Source organism: Lynx canadensis, chromosome C1 (assembly GCF_007474595.2).
Source record: "Lynx canadensis isolate LIC74 chromosome C1, mLynCan4.pri.v2, whole genome shotgun sequence".
In the NCBI taxonomy this organism is placed as follows: Eukaryota; Metazoa; Chordata; class Mammalia; order Carnivora; family Felidae; genus Lynx; species Lynx canadensis.
The window spans coordinates 100,215,449-100,231,815 of NC_044310.1; the positions used below are offsets into that span (position 1 = coordinate 100,215,449).

The 16,367-nt window shown below is 38.6% G+C and overlaps 1 protein-coding gene across 2 annotated transcripts in view; it reads left to right on the forward strand.

The window, feature by feature from the left end:
* MAN1A2 (mannosidase alpha class 1A member 2) overlaps positions 1-14,790 on the forward strand; it is a 180,151-nt gene extending 165,361 nt beyond the window's left edge. For both annotated transcript variants that reach the window (XM_030324560.1, XM_036064197.1), the window contains one exon: positions 10,977-14,790. In XM_030324560.1, the coding sequence (XP_030180420.1) occupies positions 10,977-11,109 (133 nt within the window). In that variant the 3' untranslated portion in view covers positions 11,110-14,790. The remainder of the gene's footprint in view (positions 1-10,976) is intronic.
* Positions 14,791-16,367: the final 1,577 nt, after the last annotated feature.

A 16,367-nucleotide genomic window follows, 5' to 3' on the forward strand; every position in this document is an offset into this window, starting at 1 on the left:
AGAATTGTGCGATTTGGGAATTAAAGCATATGAAACATAATACCGTATGAGGAACTTGCAGGCTAGTTAAGAAATCTCTTCTTTCTGGCAACGGGCAATTTCAATAAAAGTACAGAGTATATAGTCAAGTACCAAATAGAATAGAAGTCTTTTAGATTCAAAGAAGGGAACTTTGGCTTGGGCTAGAGCAGTCATGAAGAAAGTTTGAGATAATGCTAAATGATACCTGATATGTTAATAGGTGAGGCAAAGCAGAAAGTCATTTCATGAAAAGAGATCCAGCTTGAGAAAAGAAATGCTACCTCTCTTTAAAAAGACAGTAAGAGGGGCGCCTGGGTGGCGCAGTCGGTTAAGCGTCCGACTTCAGCCAGGTCACGATCTCGCGGTCCGTGAGTTCGAGCCCCGCGTCGGGCTCTGGGCTGATGGCTCAGAGCCTGGAGCCTGTTTCCGATTCTGTGTCTCCCTCTCTCTCTGCCCCTCCCCCGTTCATGCTCTGTCTCTCTCTGTCCCAAAAATAAATAAACATTGAAAAAAAAATTAAAAAAAAATAAATAAAAAGACAGTAAGAGGGGCTCCTGGGTGGCTCCGTCAAGGTTAGGCGTCCGACTTCACCCCAGGTCACGATCTTGCGTTTCATGAGTTCAAGCCCTGCGTCGGGCTCTGTGCTGACAGCTCAGAGCCTGGAGCCTGCTTCGGATTCTGTGTCTCCCCTTCTCTCTCTGCCCCTCCCCTGCTTGTGCTCTCTCTCTGTCTCTCAAAAAAAATGAATAAATATTAAAAATAAATAAATAAATAAATAAAAAGACAGGAAGAAAACTAGACTGACTAAAGAATATTCATTAGAAGTAATGGGAGATAGGCTTCTAAAATCAAAATCAGGGAAGCAACTGTATGGATGAACATTGAGAACATCATGTTAAATGAAATGAGCCAGTCACAAAAAGACATACTGTTAGGATTCCACTTACATGAAGTACCAGTGACCAAGCTGATTGATAGGAAGAGAAAGGAGAAGGTGGTTACCAGGTGCTGGGGGTAAGGGAAGGGGGAATGTTGCTTTCAAGGGTATAGAGTTTCAGTTTGGCAAGGTGAAAGAGTTCAGGAATCTGTTTCACAATAGTGTGAATATAGCAACACAGCTCAGCTTAAAAATGGTTCAGATGGTAAATTTCTTTGTCTCTTTTTTAAAGTGGACACACAGTGTTCCCATTCGTGTCAGGTGTGCAACATGCTGCTTCAACAGGTCCCTGTATGCTGTGCTCACCGCAAGCGTAACTGCCATCTGTCACCATACCGTGCTGTTACAGTACCATTTCCCACATTGCCTGTTGTGTACCTTTTATCCACATTATCCATTTATTCATTTTATAACTGGAAGCCGGTTTCCCTCTCCCCTCCCCCATTTTACCCATTCCTCCACCACCTCCCCTTTGGCAACCATCAGTTTGTTCTCTGTGTGGGTCTGTTTCTGCTTTTTGCTTGTTTATTCCTTTATTTATTTATATTTATTTTTGATTCCATAGATGAGTGAAATCAGAGGGCATGTACCATTCTCTGACTTATTCCACTTAACATAATACCCTCCAGGCCCATCCATGCTGTCACAAATGGCAGGCTCTCATACAATGGTAAATTTTATATTGTGTGTTTTCTTACCACAATAAAAAAAAAAAGAAGCAATGGCACACTAAAAAGGGAATCATAAGATAAAATGCAAAGCATCTACACTTTAACTCCAACCTCTTCCTCCAATCCTTATAACCTATACTGAAATTAAAGGAAAACAAATATGGCAGGAGAATATTAGAGCCCTAAAGGAAGAAAAGTAACTTATTTTAAATGACTGTAAGGATCCTAAGAAATTACATATCAAGGTGCTACTGCAAATGTAATATTATAATCAGTATTCTTTCAGGAATGATGGAGGGAAACAACAGAATAGATAGCTAATTTTAAAGAAGGGGAAAAGTTGGATTGAGGAAAATAAAAGTAGATGGATTTAATGTCCCATTTTCACGAAATTCTAGAAAGTCATGATATGAAGACTCTGGAGAAGAATTAGTAATCAAGAAAAACCAGAAAGGCTTCCTCAGAACAAGTTCTTGGTCCACCAACTCTAATGTCCTTTGTGGATTGGTTTAATCATAGAGGATTAAGTGATTCCATGAACATAGGTACATGGAATTCAGCAAATTATTTGGCAAAGTATCTCAAAATGGAAGAGCAGGCCTCTTCCTCTAAGATGAAGTCACAAGGTTCAGAATTTACCCTTCCACCCAAAGCAAACAGATAAATAATACAGGATACAGTGGCTTTCAAAACACCGGAGAGGAGGCAGTGAAGGGATGTGATCTCTGAGAGATGGGAGACAAACGAGCAGCCCAGGGTTTGCCCCAGCTTGCCGCCTCCATAAGTTTCTGGGCCACAGCATAGCGCGGGGTACCTGAGGCACAGTCTCCCTAAGGAGTTGGAATTGTGAGTCCAAGGAAACTAAGATAGCTGGTGTTCACAGGAGAGAGCTGCATAGAGAGAACCCGGGAGAATCCCCAAGAGTATTCAGCAGAGGAAAGAAACAATGCCTGAGTTTGGGGGAAAGAATCATCTATGAGGGTTAAAGGGAACAGCTTACGGTGATCACACAAGGCTCAGGAACAGTCAGTGCCTATTCCCAATAGCCTGGCTGGAAAATCTCATAATTTCACAGGGCACTGAGTAGAGTACTTGGGACAGTCCTGCCTCAGTAGTGGGGAACAATTTATTGCTTCGGATCTACGTAATAAATCACAGACGTAAGTCCTGAAGGAATCAAGCTGTTTCCAAGTAACTTAACTATATATCTGGACAAAACTCAAGATTTATAGGAATACAAAATTATCCATCAACCAAAAGGTAAAACTCCTAATGTCTGGCATCCAGCCAAAGATACCATGTGTACAGTAAGGCAGGAATGGTCAACAATGAAAATAATCAACTGAAACTAAGAATTCATATAGCTGTTAGAATTAGCAGATGACATTAAAACAGTTGTTTTGATTATATTCCCTATATTCAAAAACTTAAGTAGAGACATGGGAGATATAAAAACCCAAGTCAGACTTATAGAAATGGAAACTGCAATGTCTGTGTTGAAAAAAATACCATATAGAATTAATAGTAAATTAGACATTGTAAAAGAAAAGATTAGTGAACTTGAAGACATTGCAATTAAAATAAAAATGAAATGAGCAAAAAAAAAGAGAATCTTATAAAAATGCAGAGAGGGGGCGCCTGGGTGGCGCAGTCGGTTAAGCGTCCGACTTCAGCCAGGTCACGATCTCGCGGTCCGTGAGTTCGAGCCCCGCGTCGGGCTCTGGGCTGATGGCTCAGAGCCTGGAGCCTGTTTCTGATTCTGTGTCTCCCTCTCTCTCTGCCCCTCCCCCGTTCATGCTCTGTCTCTCTCTGTCCCAAAAATAAATAAACGTTGAAAAAAAAAAATTTAAAAAAAAAAATGCAGAGAGTATTGGTGAGCTGTGTAACAACTATAGGTGGCCTAAAATATGTGAAATTGAAGTTTCTGAAGGAGAGGATAGAGAAATGGATTAAAAAAAATATATTGGCCCAAATCTTTCCAAACTTGATGTAAACTCTACACCCACACATCCAAGAAGCTGAATAAACTCCAAGGACAAGAAACATGAAGACTACTTACTTCACTAAGGCACCTTAAAACCAGTTGTTAATGAAAAGAATCTGAAAAGCAACCAGAGGAAAAAAGACAAGTTAGGTAAAAAGGAGCAAATATAAGAATGGCAGCCGGGTGCTCTTTGGAAACAAGACTAATATTCCTCATATATATATGGTTTTAGCAAATCAAATCTAACAACCTATTAAACAGGTAATACATCATGACCAACTGGATTTATTTATCCCAGGCATGGAGATTTGATTTAACATTTGAAAATCAGTGAGCTGAAAAAGAAAAACATATGATCACTTCAATAGACCTAGAAAAGTTATTTGACAAAATTGAACTTCCTTTCCTGATAAGACTCTTAGCGAACCAGGAATGGATAGGAACTCCCTCAACCTGATAAAGGGCATAAGGGAAAAACCTACAGCTGACCTCATACTGAAAAACTGAATGTGTTCCTCCTAAGATCAGGAATAAGATAAAGATGTCTGCCTGTTCTCTTCACTTCTATTTAGTCTTGGACTGGAGTTTCTAGCTAGTATAGTCAGCCAAGAAAAAGAAACAAAAGATATCCAGACTAGAAAGGAAGAAGGAAAACAATCATTTTTTTCGTAAAAAAAAAACAAAAAACCTGTGATTATCAACGTAGGAAATTCTAAGGAGTTCTCAGAAAGTTACTAAAATTAATAAGCATTTAGCAGAGTTGCAAATGCAAGATTAAGATGTCAGAATTAATTATGTATATACTAACAATAAACAATCAAATTGAAACTTAAACCACTTAACAATAGTGTAACGTTATAAAATATTTAGGGGTGAACCTTGACAAGACACGTAAAAGACCTGAACACTGGACACTAAAACTCAGTGCTGAAAGAAATTAAAGATCTAATTAAATGGAGAGATTCACTTGGGTGATGGACTCAGTATTGTTAATTCTCCCCAGATTGATCAATCTGTAGATTAAATGAAATCCCATTCGAAATCTCAAGAGGCTTTTTTATAGAAATTAATAAGCTGTTTTTAAATTTAACGTTGAAATGTGAAGAACCTAGAATAACCAAAACAAGTTTGAAAAAGAACACGGTTGAAAGCCTAACACTTCCTGGTTTCAAGACTTACTATAAAGCTATGATAATCAAAACACAGTGATATTGGTATAATGCTAGGTAAATATATCAATGGAACAAAATAGAGTCCAGAGAAAACCTGAGATATATTTGAGCACCTGAGTTTTGACAGGTACAAAGGCATTGTGATGAGAAAAAAACAGGCTTTTCAACGAAAGGTGCTAGAATAATTTCTGTATGCATAAACAAAATAATCTGTTCAAGGGGCGCCTAGGTGGCGAAGTCGTTTAAGCGTCTGACTCTTGGTTTCGGCTCAGATCACGATCTCACAGTTTGTGAGTTCGAGCCCCACGTCAGTCTCTGCTCTGACAGTGGGGTAGCCTACTTGGGATTCTCTCTCTCCCTCTCTGTCCCCCCCCCCCGTTTTTCTTTCAAATAAATAAACTTCAAAAAAAGTCAGTTCAAGATGGATCATAGTCCTAAATTTAAAACCAACAACTTTTAGTAGAAAACGTAGAAGAAAATCTTTGTGATCTTTGGCTAGGCAAAGATTTCTTAAATAACTACACCAGAAGCATGATACCTAAAAGAATGACTTGATCAATTGGTCTAAAAATTTTTATATATCTACTTTTTGAAAAATGTTTTTAAGTTTATTTATTCTTGAGAGACAGAGCATGAGCTAGGAAGGGGCAGAGAGAGAAGACTCAGAATCTGAAGCAGGCTCCAGGCTCTGAGCTGATCCAGACTCTGAGCTGTCAGTGCACAGCCTGATGCGGGGCTCTGACTCACAAACTGCGAGACCATGACCTGAGCCAAAGTCAGACGCTAACCGACTGAGCCACCCAGGCGCCCCTAAAATTAAAAAAATATCTACTCTTTGGAATATGTTTGAAAGAGTATGAAAGAAAGCAAAGGAATGAGGAGATACGGCACACACTTGCAAAGTATGTAACTCACAAGAGACTTCTATCTGGGCTATATGACAAATTCTAAAAACTCAAAAATAAGATAACATGCAACCCAGTTTAAAACCTGGCAAAAGAACAGATACTTCATAAAAGATACAAGGATGGTAAATATGTTCATGGAAAAAATGCGTAACATGATCAAGTACAAATTAAAACTGTAGTGAGATACTACTATACATGCATTAGACCATCAAAATAGACCCACACCTGAAGAAATGTTGCCCTTCACTTTCAGCCTTTGGACTTGTAGGGAGATGTAAGGTGTGGAGCATCATTTGAGGAGAAAGTCAAAAAAATCATGGAGATCCTGATTACTGGGGAAAAAATTGGCACTCAAGTCTTCTGCCAACCCAGAAAATCCTCTCCACAAATATAGCAGCAAAAGAAACCATTTAAAAAAAATATTTTTATTGTTTAATAAGCGCTAAACCAGATTGCAATTTGCATCACAGGCAGATTGCAAAGACAGAAAATCTCACCTTCCCATATAACCAGGCGGATACAATCCATTATATACATATTCTGAAGATAAGTGATAACTCGTCCTTAAGTAAGAGTACTCTCTCCACAGCACCATTTGCCATACATAGTTCGTTCTAAATTCACGTGGTAATTGGGGTGTCCATCTATGTTAATTAGTTGTCTTTATCCAAAGGAAAAATCATATACTTCCTTCTCTGTGACACGGGGTAGTAAAGCTTTGGAGAAAAGGCACCTAAGCTAGCTTCCCACAGTGATAGAGACATTGGGGTGCATCTTCCTCGACGTTTACATTACAAAAGCAGGCCTTTAGAAAAAACTAAATTGTAAAGCTGGCTTTTAAAAAGATGTACCTGTGTTTCAGAGGAACAATTAAAAGTTTTCTCAAGGCAGTGATCTAAGAAAAAGGGAAAGAAAGATAAGGTCTTTTGGCACCAGGAAAAACTTAACATTTCGTTATTAACCTTTACAAAACCTTTGCAACCCAGATTGTGTTGTACTGCTGAATTAACCATCCTTTGTCGCTGTCTTCCTCTGGGCTTTTTGTTATAGGAGCAGACCTCCTTTGTTTATGCTTATCCTATAGGATACCTAACCTCTGCATCCTAACTTATGCAGCCCCTAAAAGCAGAGGAAGAGGAGTCCCTCCCAGCTCCCTTATATCTCAAGATGAAGCCTAAGCCATTGCAGTGATCAGAAATGTCTGTTTTCTTCAGTTTATCCTTAAAAAAAAAAAAAATGCATGTTTATTTTGCACTTGAATTTGTAATGTACCCACATTAGTTTTAATATTCTTTTTCTTCCCCACCCCTTCCCCCTAAGGAAAAAAACTTTAAGATTTGAGAAAAGATGTGGGGAAGAGCAGAGAGGGGCAGGTCTTTTGGAGAGATTAATAATGGCATGTTTTAATGTGTTACCTTTTAGAATATAATTTCCACTGAGTATCTTCAATTTAATTTGATTTCTAAGCAGTCTGTTCCAAAGTCATTATTTAAACATTACTAGTATAAACGAAATGGAAGTTTTAAGTACATTATTTTTTCAAACAGTCTAAGGTTTTTTTTAGAAGTTACATGAGCATATAGATGCAAGCCTCTTTGAATTGTAACATCTTCCCATAATATACTAGATATTAGCATAGTTAAGAAGAATAAATGAGTCATCAAGGCTCGGTTGATAAGTAAATAAAGCAGTCAGTAAGCACACATTAACTTGACAGTTGGTTCTGTGAACCTTACCATTTCTCTCTCGACCTTAAATTTGTCTCCTCAGATTTGCTGGACTTTTCTGTCTGTAAAAATGTGCCTGTTTGGTTACTGCCAACATTTGGGGGCACCACCACCTCCACTGAATACCTTGTCTTTAGATAAGAGACAGCTAGAAGAGACATATGTGAACAACATTGAAAATTAGCTCTGGGGGGGGGTGGCGCCTGGGTGGCTCAATTAAGCCTCCAGCTCTTGATCTCGGCTCAGGTTATGATCTCCCACATTTCATGTTTCGTGAGTTCGAGCCCTGTGTCGGGCTTTGTGCTGACAGGGCGGTACCTGCTTGGAATTCTCTCTCTACCCCTCCCCAACTTGTGCCTGTGAATGGGTGCTGTCTCTCTCTCAAAATAAACAAACTTAAAAAAAAACCAAAACTCTAAAAATTAAGCTCCACATCCATTCAAACTGAAATGTACTTAATAGCACCTTTTTATATACCTACAGGCTTTGCCAGTGCTGTTTGTCATCTATTAAAACCATAGTTTAAGAAAAATGCTTAGTAGAGGAAAAATTGTAGTGTGGTAACTAATTTAGAGTGTAGACTTTGCTCAACTTTCGCAGCAAAACTCACTCTTCTCCAATTGTTCTGTTTTCAAAATCCCAGTGAAAAATCCTCTTCTGAATGTGTAATCCAAAGTTGAAAAGAATATTTAGCTATATTATTTTAATTTCAAACATTGATTTTATTATAAATTTGTGAGAATGTGGTGTGTGTTTATGTGAGTGTGTGTGTGTGTGTGTGTGTGTGTGTGTGTGTGTGTGTGTCACTGTACGTCTAAGCCCTGCTCTCCAGTCTTACTCCAGACCCCTTGGCCCAAGGAAGCCAGCAGCGTTTAAGGGCCAAAGGTATCCTGGAGGTTGGGGGTGAAAGTTGTATTAGTTCCCAGCACTGCCTTAACAAGTGACCACACACTTGGTGGAATAACGGAGTTTGAAACCACTTCCCACTGAAGGTTTTCCTTTGCTGGTGGTGGCATCACTTTAATCTTCGCCTCTGGCTGCACATGACCTTCTTCCCTGCGCGCGCGCGTGCGTGTGTCCAAATCTCCCTGTCCTTTCTCCTGTAAAGATACAAGTCATTGGATTTAGGGCCCACCCTAAATCCAGGATGATTTCATCTCAAGATCCTTGACTGATTAATTCCCAAAGACCCTCTTTCCAAATAAGGTCACATTCAGAGTCTCTAGGTGGACGTGAGTAGGGGGGCACTGTTCAACCCACTACAGTAGTTTTTAATTAAAATCCATTTTTAAAATGATGGTTTAAGAATAATATCACTTTGATTATCTAAAACGTCCGCATTCGTTATTTTCTTGATTTTTTATAACCTGTGTTTATATCCGCTATGTTTCCATAGCGTCTCCCGTGGAAAGGAATCATTTTGCTGGAAACTCTTGAATTTTCTGTCTCAAAGAGTGATGAGGTTAGAGCGAGCCTGATGCATCGGCTCATTTAACAAGAGCCGTGGGATCGTACCGAGCCTAGCATTCCTGGACACGTCAGTGCCCCGAGCTCCATTGTGCTCCTAGTGCCAGAGTTAGCAGACCCGGCAGAGCTTCTTGCTATGCCCAACCAAGTCTGCTTTTTCATTTCCAGTGTCTCTGCCCATGACCTGGTGAATAAATCCGAGTCCGGCAGGTCTCAAGGTGTAGGGACAGGGAGTGAGGTTGGAAGCCTGTGACTGTCCATTCAGCTCTACCAGTTACAAAGTTGGTATACAGTCCCTGTTTATCTCAGTGCTGTGTTTTTACTCTGCCATCTAGAACTGTAATAGTAATCAGAAAAAGATTAATGTGCCTGTTTTTAAAATAGGGATTTCAGCAAAACCACTCTAAAGGAATTCTTCCGTGAAGCCTGATGCTAGGCCCAGCTAGTTATTGCTGAAATGAAGAGTTAGAACCCAGATTTCCTGACTCAGTACAGTTGGTTTTTTTATGCTCACTTTGATAACCCTTTAACAGAATTCAGATGAGAATGTGCTGAACATTATGAGTAAAAGTTATTGTTTGTGTCAGCCCTGTCATTTTGATTTCCAAGTGACCATCATGGCTTGCAGTGCCCGTGGAGAGGTCAGGAGTCTTGCTTTCATATAAACAATGTTACTACCTATTGAGAGCAATTCGAGATTCTTAGACCTCCTGTAAATCCATAGTGTTTCTGAAATTTTTATTTAACACTGCAGTAACTGCTCAAAGTATTAATACTTTGAGTAATACTAAAGTACTAAGTACTTTAATATTATATAATCTATATAATATAATATATAATATATATTAAATAGAATATAATATAGAGTATTATATATAATGTATATATTATATATAATATTCTAATAGAATTATATATATTATTATATATTATATATATAATATATAATTACATTATATATAATACTCTATATTATATTCTATATAATATATAGAATATTATATATAATAATATATAATATAGAATATTATATATTCTGTATTCTATTATTATATATTATATTTATAAATATATATAATATGTAATATATAATATAATATAATATAAATTAAAATATATTAAATATAATTAAATATAATAAATATAATAAAATATAATATATGTAATATATATACTATAATATAGAATATTATATATAATATATATATATTATATATAATACAATACAATATAATATAATATAATATAGAATATTATACATATTATATTATATATATATGTATATTATATTATACATATTATAATATATAATGTATATATTATATATAATATTCTATATTATATTGTATTGTATTAATTATATAATAAAGTACTTAATACTAAAGTATTAAGAGTATATAAAATTCCTTGCTGGGGCGCCTGGGTGGCTCAGCCAGTTAAGTGTCTGACTCTTGATTTTCGCTCAGGTCATGATCTTGAGGTTCCTGAATTCCAGCCCCACATCGGGCTCTGTGCTGACAGCATGGAGCCTGCTTGGGATTCTCTCTCCTTCTCTCTTCCCCTCCCCCGTTCTCATGCTCACTCCTACGGTCTCAAAATAAGTAAACTTAAAAAGTCCTTTCTGTGTCCAAATAACGTACTAGTTAGTGCCTCAGTGTCTGCTAATAAATGTGAATTGATTAATTTCTAGTTGTCCTATTAACTGTAATTGGCCAAAACATATGACCAATGTTACATGTGACTCTTAAAAGAACATGAAATACTATGAAGCGGTTGTTTCATCCCGTTTCACAGCACTGTTGTCTGATGTGCTTCAGACAGGTAGGTGGGGCTTGTTTTCTAACCATCTTACTTCCAAAGTCTAGTTGTGCATCTTACTGGATTTTCTCACACACTGCACTCTTCTAGAACTTATTGTGACTGTGTTTCAGATGATGTGAGTGACTGCGTGACTGAGTTTCATTGTGTGATGTTTTTCATCAAAGCTGCTCAAAGTAGGTTATTGGTTTCTTCTGCCACTGTAGCTAGATCACATGATCTTCTTGTTGAATTCTAATCAAAGCTCATTTTTTCTCTCTTTTATTTTCAGATATTTGTATCTGCTCTTCTCCAGTGACGACCTTTTACCTTTAGACCACTGGGTATTCAATACAGAGGCTCATCCTCTGCCCGTGTTACATTTAGCCAACACCACACTTTCAGGAAATCCTGCTGTTCGATGAAAAGCAGCTCCAGAAAGACCATTCTCCCCTGTGTTTTGTTTACATGGACCACTACAGAAATCAGTCTGGAGGGGGGGCTTTTGGAAACCTGGACCTCATAAGTCAACATGGCAGGGTGAAACATGACTGTGCCCCACAAGACTTTTCAACTTGTAGATATCTCAACTTTGAAATGATTCCATTTTATACCTGACCAAAACATATTCTGGTATGTGTAGGACAGCGACCTGACACGCTTTGTTTCGTAAGGAGATGGTCACATGGGAAATCATGCCTGTTACTACTGTACTGTTTTTAGAGTCCTGGCATCCGGAGACCAGACTGCCTGAGAATAAGCCAAGAATGCGGAGCACCTTGTGGAAGTGAGGGATGGCCTTTGGAACTAATTATACATTTGTTCCTTCCAAAGTGGAGCAGCTTTCGAATCAGATATTTACTCATCGTTTATCCCTTTTTTCTCCATTTTTAATGGAAGGAACTAAAACAACAAAAGAGCAGTGGAACCGCATCAAGAGCAAGAGGTCTGGCAAAAGACAACAAAAGTACCTGTTCCTGTCTCAGTTTTCAGGTTCCCCGTTGGACGATCAGACTGGCAACCATTTCAACTCTCAGTCTATTCCATTGAAATCTCTTGGTTAAATTTGATTTTTTCTGGGGGCATGATCTCACAAAGAATACTCTTCAAGTCTTCGTCTCCATACGGAATCATTGAAACTGTTGTTTATTGAAACCACTACTCACGAGCCTGGGTTTGGGATTTCGTGCATGTTGATCAGTCTAGTGTTGGTAGCATGACGACAAGTGGGGGAAATGCTGCAGTTTGTTGCCTTGAAACCCGTTTTGAGAGAAAGCCTTGGTTTTGTTGGTAGGAGATTTTTTTCCCCAAACCAGCAAATCTACCAAGTGAATTTTATCCACTTTAACCTTCTTACAAATTTAGTAAAATCCCTCAACTTACAACTCTCTGTGGCTTGGCACAATTCTCTATACTATTATGCAGCTCCAAATTTACCTTGATGAGCCAAATTACTTTTACAACCTCATGAAATCAAAAACAAAATACAGTGAAACTTGCTCATACATTCTATCTGAAATGGGAACAGGGGGATCCTGTATTATCTCATCAGATGAGCGAACTTTTCACAAATATTTTATGTCAAAAATAAAATTCAGCTTTTATTTTCTCCAAGGATATTTATAGAAATCCAAAGAATTAATCAGAACCACTTCAAAGTAATTTTTAGTGATAAAAGTGTGGTATAATTAATCATAATAACTAAATTTGGGATATATCTAAGGGAGTTTCTCTTACCATAAATAGATTTTGCAGTGATATTTATTTTTAAAGAAATTACTATTTCTTCATATTTGGGGGGAGGAACTGAAATTTTATCAAGAACTGTATTGTAAGATAAATATGATTGTAAGTTTTCTGTCCCTTGAATTTGTGTCACAGTGCAAGACACTTTTTCTTCTTTACGTTTAATACAAACAGCTTCCATTGACAATAAAAGTTGGGAGCATTATAATCAGTCTAGTATTTACTCTGAACTTGAAGATTTCATGAAACAGTGTTTGTGCAAGAAGCCCACCTTGGAATTCTGAAGGCTTATTTTCTTATTTTGATAGCTTTTCTTTTTCATCTCTTATTAGCACGTAGCAGATTTTAATTGGAGAAAAGATTTAATAAATTAACATAATTAAGTATTTTCTAAGGGTGATCATCTTACGCCACAAATAGTCCTCACAGTTCAGCAGTCGATCCATAAATGATAACCAAACCCGAGATTTTTCAGGATACATAGGAAATAAGGATGTGGAGCCAGTTGCATTATTTAAGTTTTTAAGAGAGTTAAATTTTAGCACACATTTTGAAATTATAGTATCTTTTACTACTTGAAAAGTTAAAATTTTGAAATGAGAAGGGGAGATGACTAACCTGAGAAAGGGAGAATATTTGGTTCTCAAAAAAACGTTAGCCTTCCTCCTAAAAGTAGCATAAGCCCACTTAGGAGTCACTAAAAAACGTGAACCCCTTGAGGTGGCGAAGACCCAGAGCCGCTGAGTAGATGGCAGCGAGTCTGCCCGTATCCTGTTCAGAAGAGGGCAGAGTAAGGGGCCTTCTTGGTCTCCCAGGAGCTTCTCAAGGAAAGAGAAGACAGAGCCTCCGCCCCCTCGGCTGACTGGGGCTTAAGAGAAGGCAGAGAGGTGCGTGAGTATGGCCCTTTCTGTGCAAGCGAAGAATCCGGAGAGGGGCAGGGGAAGCTTCTGTCGTCTTCACTGCCTGCTCCCTCCCTGTGATGGTAAGACTAGAGCTGACCCCAACGCTTCCATTGTTTTCTTCTCTGGATACCAAAGGCAATTAAAGTCAACTACAAAGGACTTGCCAGTGTCATGTTTTGTTTTTATTACAGATTTTTAAAATTATTTCCTCCAGAATCAATCCTTGTCCTATATTCTACTTAGTTTCCAAGAGTATTTACTTTCTTCCATCCCTCACAGTCCTTTGCATTTCGTAGACCTTATTCCTCAGGTTAAAATACTCATTACACGTCTAAGACTCTCTGCAAAGAACCTAGAGATGCTCCTTTCCAGATGCCTCTTCAGAGAGCTGACACCCCCCTTTGTGCCTTTGGCATAAGTGTGCTGAGTAGGCTGATCAGTTGGCACATGAAAGAAAAAAATGGAGGTTGAACACCCCTCTCCCTTCTGCGTTTCTCTTTTAGAATTTTAGACTCATGCTTTTTTTGTTGAAACTGGTATAAAATTGATAAAACCAAGCGAGTGCGGTCCTAACCAAGAAGTCTCAGCGCAGAAAAACAAGGCCCCGGTCAGAGGGTTCGTTCTTTCTGTCCTGTGTCTGGCACCACCTTACTTCTGTCTTTGAGCAGATGTTTATATGTAAATGTAAAACCTGGATATTGGAGGAGTGTGTTCCTTTTGTGGAATGTTGATCCTCATTCTCCATGATGTCATCTGAGGCACCCTAGGGTGCCACGCGGTTTGGAATCGGGACCATCAGCTTCTCCTCTCCACTCTCCATTGCCAAAGTCTTTGTCAGAGCCACAGATCTGTCGATAAAAGATTGCGCTTGCCATTCTCATTATGCAGCTTCCCCTCAAGCCTGGATTTCCATGAATGAATGTGTGAGCGAGTGAGAGAATGAGTGTGCAAACACGGAGTACCTTGTAGGTGCCAAGCTTTACGCCAGGCACTCGCGAGCGTCAGACGTTTTGTGATTCCAGTGGCATGCATACCATTTTCACTGTTTCCCAGTCTGAATCATATTACAAAATCCCTAATTTTATATGTCACTTAAAGAGGAAAAGAAATGGTTTATAATATATTTTAAGCAACGTGTTACTATATAATACTAAGAGCTATAATTGTAGCTAATAACTAAAGCCTCTTGGAAAATGTTAAAGACATACTTCTGATGCAACTTTGACTAAAATATTTACTTTCGAAGTAAATTAAAGCATTCTTCTTTTGCTATATCGCCCTAATTATATAATTAAAAATTAATGTTTTATAGAAACGCTGGTTATTTTATATTCACGTACATTTTGTCATGGGTCAAATTTGCAGTTGTACGTTGTTTTTGCTCTGCCAACGGCCCTACTGATGGTCCCATGCTGTTGAATATAAAGAAAAATATACTAAAATATTTCTAAGTTCCAAGTAATAGTTTCTAGTAATTGTGTTTTGAATTCTTATTTTCCTTTAGGTCTCCTTCCCTTCAAATTGGCTAACTCCTATCTTATCCACCCTTTACATAGATACATACATAAACACAATTATACACAGATTTTTAATATGGTCTGTGTTTGTTGACAAACACTAGCAAACACAGTTGTTAGTAAGTTTTGGCTACACACATTCTAAGCAGAATAGTTGAATAACCAGATTATGATCTGGAGATATTTTAGTGTACTTATTCTGGCTCAAGAACACAGGTGAAGATGATTTTCTGTTAACTTCAGCCCATTCAGATCATGATGGAAACATTCTTTGACCTCTCATAGGTCAGCAAGCTTTTCCTTAAAGGGCCAGATGGTATTTTGGGCTTTCTACACCGTACGGTCTCTCTCTACTACTCAGCTCTGCCATTGGAACGTATGAAAGTTGGTGGAGACATTATGTAAGTGAAGGAGTATAGCTGCGTTCCAATCACACTTGATTGACAAAAGCATGGGGAGCTGGGTTTGGCCCCCGGGTCACAATCGTTAACCCTTGATCCCACGTTTAATTTCTGTAAGACCCTGTAATCCTTGATCAGCATCTTTTCTCTGTGTTTGGGTTACGCAATTCATTTTTGAAGCAGAAAGGTGTGTGTCTGTACGATTATAAACCGAACGCTGTATGTTTTGCTGTCTTGAAAATAGATGCACTCTTCTGGACTCCGTTCAGGTCGCAGTATGATATCACTGTCATGAAAGAGGCAATTTCGTTTGTTTTGGGGGCATGGCACTTGCCTTGCCTTGTCATTGAATGCCACGGTTCCAGACCCCATGTAAAAAGGAGGGTCTCTGTGGTGTCCAAATATTCTGTTCTCTCCAAGTTCTGCCTGCTTGTTGACCTTTGGACCAGGACTCTGGATTGCTGGAGCTGGAAAAACTCCTCCACTTGAGTACTTTTAGATCCCTCCAATGAGAATAAGCTAGAATCTGACCTCTGTGCTGCAAAAACCAATCTCTTGAAAAATTTTAAGCAACAGAAAATGGGTTACGTGCCTCATTTGCCGTTTGGCAGCCACTATCCCTCTTTTAGACTGCAGGATGGTACCGCTTCTGTTACCTCGTGAACAGCCTAAATCTGAGCAGTGTAAACAAAAGATCTGTCCAAAAGGAGAGTTCTCTTGTACTGCATAACTTGACTCAAATCCTGTACAAGCCAGTACCATTATTTCAGAGTGTCGATATGCATCATATCTAAATTAAGGCGTCCCTCAATCTCAGCCTTACATTTCCAATGTGTAACAGCTCATCTCCTACACTTGGCTCAGGCCCAGTAGCACTCATGAAATGACTCAAAGTTACACGACTCCCTGTCACTAGTAGATACGTTGCAGCGCACCAGTCACCATGTGAGAGAGATTTTTCACTAAGGAGTTTATCAAGTAGGTATTTCACTAGTTTGGGAAATTCTAGAGGGAAAGCCTGTAACTGAGCTACCTTTCTAGGTCCGACATCCACAGACGGCTTCGGTTCAGAGTGGACGTGAAGCGTGTGGATGCACACGGACACATAAGCCCACAT